A 6,000-nucleotide genomic window follows, 5' to 3' on the forward strand; every position below is an offset into this window, starting at 1 on the left:
TGCCGACTGAAAGCCTAACAAATAGCCTATATGACATGCTGTTTGTGTGTGCATGCGCGTGCTTGCTTGTGTGTGTATGTGCTTATAATAATAATAATAATAATAATATGCCATTTAGCAGACGCTTTTATCCAAAGCGACTTACATTCATGCGTGCATACATTTTTTTTTTGTGTATGGGTGGTCCCGGGGATCGAACCCACTACCTTGGCGTTACAAGCGCCGTGCTCTACCAGCTGAGCTACAGAGGACCACTTATGTGTGTGTGTCCTCTGTGTGTTGCCTGTGTGTCATAGGGCTTAGTAATGGGGTTATGGGTCTATATTTCCTGCAGTAATCCAGTGGATATGATGTAATAAACCCCCACAGAGCCTAGCTACCAGAGGAGGGGAGTCCTTATTTCATCCTGAACACGAACCTCATTCTCTATACCACAGGAGGCTGCTGAGGGGAGGACGGCTCATAATAATGTATGGAATGGAGCGAAGGGAGTGGCATTGAACACCTGGAAACCATGTGTTTAATGTACTTGATACCGTTCCACTGATTCCGCTCCGGCCATTACAACTAGGCCGTCCTCCCTAATTAAGGGGCCACCAACCTCCTCTGCAATATACTGTATATCTTCCTCATCCACTGCTCACTTCACTACCATTTTGTTCTGTGTTCAATGAAAGCTCCACAGGGATTTCAGTTTATTATATATACAGTACTTGGATAGGTCTTGCCTATATATTGGGCAGTGTAGGTCCCTGAAGTGAGATAGAGTAGAGGGGAAATGAACTATTACGGTGGGTTGGTAGTTCAAATCCCCAGAGAGAACACTGTTCTAATGGAGTGGCCAAAAGGTTACTGGCCTGGATTGGTTTAGGGAGAACTCCAATGTATAAAACATGACAAATATGTGTTATGTGCAGCCAGTCTCGAAAGTAAGATTTCAAACACAATTAGAATAATTTATTTTGTCAATAATACATTCAAAGGCACATTTATTTTTCCTTTTGTTTACATATTGAACAGTCACATATACACTGAATTCATACCTCTTCACTCTTATACTGTAAATTAAAACACAATATTTTCCCCTTAAGATTATGCACAGCATGCAATTAAAGATGACATCCTTAATGGTGAAACTGCCACGGCTGTTTGAAATATTACAACCACAAAGAAGATACTGCAAAAAATGAACACTGTTTTTTTCACTCTGACATCATTGCACACGCTTTAGAACAGCAGCTATGTACTGCACGATGAGCAACGCTCCCAAGCTCTGCTTCGTCAACAAAACAAAGACAATAATAAGCCCATGGGGCGGACAAGATGAAGGAGCAATGCTAAGTACACTTATTTTTTTATATTTTAGTCATTTAGGAGATGCTCTTATCCAGAGTGACTTACAGTTACTGAGTGCATACATTTTGCATTCTGGCCCCCGGTGGGAAACTGAGCTACAGGGGACCTACTTATCTCAGTATTGTTCAGGATTGTTTTGTATTAGGGGAGAGTGGGGTAAGTTGAGCCAAAGAGTTAATTGAGCCACCCCTTGTTTCTAGGAAACCGTACACAAAATGATTCTGTGAAAGAGGAAAGCACATGGAAAAAGTGGTAAGCAAGTTAGATCCCAAAAAGTCAAATTAATTTATTGTGTTATAGGTTTGATGGTGCTTGTATCTAAACCAAAGTGGATCGTTTTTAAGATTGTTTTAAACATCAGTTGGGGTCTTTATAAGCTACAACATGAGGTACTAAACCTAGCATGAAAGTGCATCCTTGTAGCTGTGTTGGCTAATATAGTCAAAATGTTTGCCTTGGGTAAATTGAGACAATGGCCACCATACCCCATACAAATTCTGATGATATTTTGTCCGTTTTATGCATAATATGCATGGAATTGTTTTGCAATGTGTCTGAACTCAAGATAGTGCATTTGTACTATTACAGAGCAGACATCATCATGCCCCATGTAGACAAATGTAAAACAAGCAGGGGTCTAGCCCCCCTTGAGGTTCTTGAGAGAGCAGCTAAGGAAGTGAGAGAAGGGAAGAAAAAAAGAAGTCCAATCGAGCAGCAGCGAGGGATGACAAAATAGACTGAATGATACTGAAGAGGTACTGTACAAAGAAAACAAACATGTACCTGTGCGAAAGAGAGGCTATGATATAGTAGCAGTGGCACACAAGGTCTTATCTGATGACATGGAGTCTGAGATTGCTAAATGTATCAAGAATTTTGCGGACCAGTTTTATGGGCTTAGTAGCCTCAAATGCAGAGAACATGCCTACGAATTGGCACATCGAAATATCATCCCTGTCCCAGACAACTGGTCAAGAAATGGAAGGGTAAGTGATATTGAACAGAGAGATCTATATCTGAATGTAGGCATACATTTAAGATATACAATATACCACACCCCCATTACAAGAATTTAACTTTGACCTACCAGCTCCATCACCCACTGTCACAAGACACCATCACCCACTTACCCCAAGGCGGATCAACTTACCCTGTCCCTATGCTCAATTTGTAAGTCGCTCTGGATAAGAGCGTCTGCTAAATGACTTAAATGTTAAAAATGTTAAATATACCCCATACCCGGGGTAAGTTGTGCCAAGAGACCACTTTTTTGGAGCAAACTATGTTTTCAAAACTGTTATGTTTACATGATTATTTCCAGGGATAGACAACGTTCTGAAATATATGTAGATATCTTTGTTAGAAGGAATACTTCATTTCCCTTGACGTAGTGATGCTGAATGTAAAAAATGGCTCAACATACCCCACTCTCCCCTATTGGTTTGGGAGGCATGTTTAGAATACTAACCATGTTGTTGAATTACTGATGGCATAAATGGGTCTCACCCATCAAACATGTTGTTGTTTTCTCTGTGAGAGAAATGCTAACAATATTTCACCCACTTTTGCCTTCATTAATGTCATTTTTATTCCACACACACACACATACCGCTTGATCAGCCCCCAGAATCTGTGTCTTGGTTTTGCTCTCTTCCTTTTGTTAATCCTCTCCCTCTCTCTGCTAGTCCCCCACCTAGTCTATCTGTGTGACGAGTATGAGTTGCTAAGTGACACTTGCAACATGATTGGAAACCTAAGATTGTACGATTCTAAGTCTCTGGTTTTATGACACACCTTCACATTTATGACGCTATAACTCTTCTTCTGGTTAAAGTGTCTCAAACACACACACACACCAACAGTAGGCTAAAAGGTATAGGCTGTTAGAAGCAAAGTAATTGTGCCCTAAACTGCGTAAGCGTGTACACTGAGTGTACAAAACATTAGGAACACCTACCCCCTTTTGCCCTCAGAACAGCCTCAATTCATCGGGGCATGGACTCTTCAAGGTGTCGAAAGCGTTCCACAAGGATGCTGGCTCACGTTGACTCCAATGCTTCCCACAGTTGTTTCAAGTTGGCTAGATGTCCTTTGGGTGGTGGACAATTCTTGGTGCACACGGGAAACTGTTGAGCGTGAAAAAAACAGCAACGTTGTAGTTCTTGACACACTCAAACCAGTACGCCTGGTACCTACTACCATACCCCATTCATAGGCGCTTAAATCTTCTGTCTTGCCCATTCACCCTCTGAATGGCACATACACAATCAACGTCTCAATTGTCTCAAGGCTTAAAAATCCTTCTTTAACCCGTCTCCTCCCCTTCCCCATCTACACTGATTGAAGTGGATTTAACAAGTGACATCAATAAGGGACCATAACTTTCACCTCGATTCACCTGGTCAGTCTATGTCATGGAAAGAGTAGGTGTTCCTAATGTTTTGTACACTCAGCGTATGTAATCACAATCTGTTGTGTAATTGCATTGTGTGTGGATCAGCCTGAGTGGCAAGGTGTGGTGTGTAGTTACAAAGTAGGAAGAGGGCGTAGGTGAGGAAAACGGGGTGGTGGCGCGGGAGTGATAGGCGGTCGCAGGCTTCCCAAGCATTTCCTCAGCGATGGCAGAAGGGCACGGAGCTGACGCACCGCCGGGCGAGACAACAGGAAGTAGAGGGGCGGGTTCCAGCAGGGCGCCAAACACACCAACAAGATGGCCGACAGGGACGCCACCTCCCAGAGGAGAGACACCTCCGCGTCCCCATCTGTGGATGGGGACAGGGACAGGGACAGGGACGAGTTGAGGGAGGAGGAGGACAACGGGAGACCCCCTCCACCTCCGAAGGGATGTTGACTGATTGGCGAGGCAACGAAGCTGACGTAGGGGGACATGACATTGACAAACTCCAGGGCGTAGTAGGGCAGCCAGCTGATGGCGAAGACCAGCGTGGAGCCAATCAGGAGCGCCGTGGCCTTCTTGTTGCGGCGGTCTGCGGCCAGTGTGCCCCGGCAGCGGTGGAGATGGGTGATGATGAGGCCACAGTTGAGGGCGATGCAGAGGAGCGGAGCCACGTAGTAGACCAGGAAGGCTGGCACCAGGAAACCCAGCCACTGGCCACGCCCCACAGACCATGTACAGCCACTGTCAAATTGGATGTATGTGACCTTGGGAAGGGCCATGGTGACAGAGACTAACCAGATCACTGCCACGATGCCGGCTCTGAGAGAGGGGTAGAGAGGAGGTTACATAGCTGATGTGGGCCTAACTGTGTGCAGATGAATGGTTTAATTCCGTACTCACACTTGTGTGGGGCTGGCGGGCGGTCTAGCAGGTGGGGCCACTATGCGGTACCTGAGCACCGACAAGGCGGCCAGACTAAATATATCCACTCCGGCCGTCAGGGAGGTCATGAAGCCCAGCAGCACACAGATACCGCCCCCTAGCTGCCAGTCCTGGGAGCTGGCGCTGAGCAGGACGCAGGGCAGGGTGAGCAGGGCGCCCATGTCAGCCAGGCTCAAGTTGAGGAGCAACACGGAGCTAGGTTTGGAGCGTCGCCGAGGGTTACGCATCAGCACCAGCCACATGAGTAGGTGACCTCCGACCCCCACCAGGAGAGAGAGGACGCTGACCAGAGGCAGCACCAGGGAGAAGGAGATGGTGGTGTTGGTGGACACCGTATTGAAGAGCAGGTTCACTATGGCCGGCATGATGGTGGGAGAGGGATGGAATGAGGGATGGAAGGAACTGAAGTATGATCTAGCTGCTCCCGTTGGGGATGGACTGAGATAGGAGGAGGGAAAGAGGGATGTACATAATTAGAAAGGCACACAAAACGATTAGAGGGAAGAATAAGATGTTTTAATAATTTATGTTATTGTATCCCTTTTATTATTAATCTATTAATAGTTTGTGTTTGTCTGGTGCTGGGTTGGTGAATCACCTGGCTGCAGAACTCACTGGGCCTCCCCTTAGAATGGCAGCTGTGATGACTCAGAACCAGCCTGGCAGGCCAAGTCATCTCATTCAGACACACAATGCTGATGGGTTGTCTGAACAGTCTGTGTCAGTGCTGTGCTGCTTCCCCTGAGAGCAGACATAATGTTCTCTCTCTCTCTCTCTCTCTCTCTCTCTCTCTCTCTCTCTCTCTCTCTCTCTCTCTCTCTTCTCTCTCTCTCTCTCCTCTCTCTCTCTCTCTCCTCTCTCTCTCTCTCTCTCTCTCTCTCTCTCCTCTCTCTCTCTCTCTCTCTCTCTCTCTCTCTCTCTTCTCTCTCTCTCTCTCTCTCTCTCTCTCTCTCTCTCTCTCTCTCTCTCTCTCTCTCTCTCTCTCTCTCTCTCTCTCTCTCTCTCTCTCTCTCTCTCTCTCTCTCTCTCTCTCTCTCTCTCTCTCTCTCTCTCTCTCTCTCTCTCTCTCTCTCTCTCTCTCTCTCTCTCTCTCTCTCTCTCTCTCTCTCTCTCTCTCTCTCTCTCTCTCTCTCTCTCTCTCTCTCTCTCTCTCTCTCTCTCTCTCTCTCTCTCTCTCTCTCTCTCTCTCTCTCTCTGGAGAGCACACCTCACGACCTTACATTCAACACAGGCCAGCACATGTCGTCACACAAACTGAAAAGACATCACATCTGCTCTCAGGGGAAACAGCACTGACACAGACT

At 46.3% G+C, this 6,000-nt stretch overlaps 1 protein-coding gene and 1 pseudogene across 2 annotated transcripts in view; both read right to left on the bottom strand.

Annotated features, from left to right (window-relative positions):
• Positions 1–3,882: 3,882 nt before the first annotated feature.
• LOC311146971 (somatostatin receptor type 5) lies at positions 3,883–5,061 on the bottom strand (the record flags this gene model as incomplete). Its single annotated transcript, XM_084183582.1, has 2 exons — positions 3,883–4,573; positions 4,655–5,061. 2 exons carry the CDS (start codon positions 5,059–5,061, stop codon positions 3,883–3,885), a joined length of 1,098 nt encoding a protein of 365 aa, XP_084039708.1.
• Positions 5,062–5,110: 49 nt separating this feature from the next.
• Positions 5,111–6,000, bottom strand: part of LOC311146973 (kinetochore protein NDC80 homolog) — a 32,151-nt pseudogene continuing 31,261 nt past the window's right edge. Inside the window, exon 16 of the transcript in view lies at positions 5,111–5,134. The product of the transcript in view is annotated as a kinetochore protein NDC80 homolog (transcript). The remainder of the gene's footprint in view (positions 5,135–6,000) is intronic.

The sequence above is a fragment of the Coregonus lavaretus genome (assembly GCF_964263955.1).
Source record: "Coregonus lavaretus genome assembly, chromosome: 19".
Lineage (NCBI taxonomy): Eukaryota > Metazoa > Chordata > Actinopteri > Salmoniformes > Salmonidae > Coregonus > Coregonus lavaretus.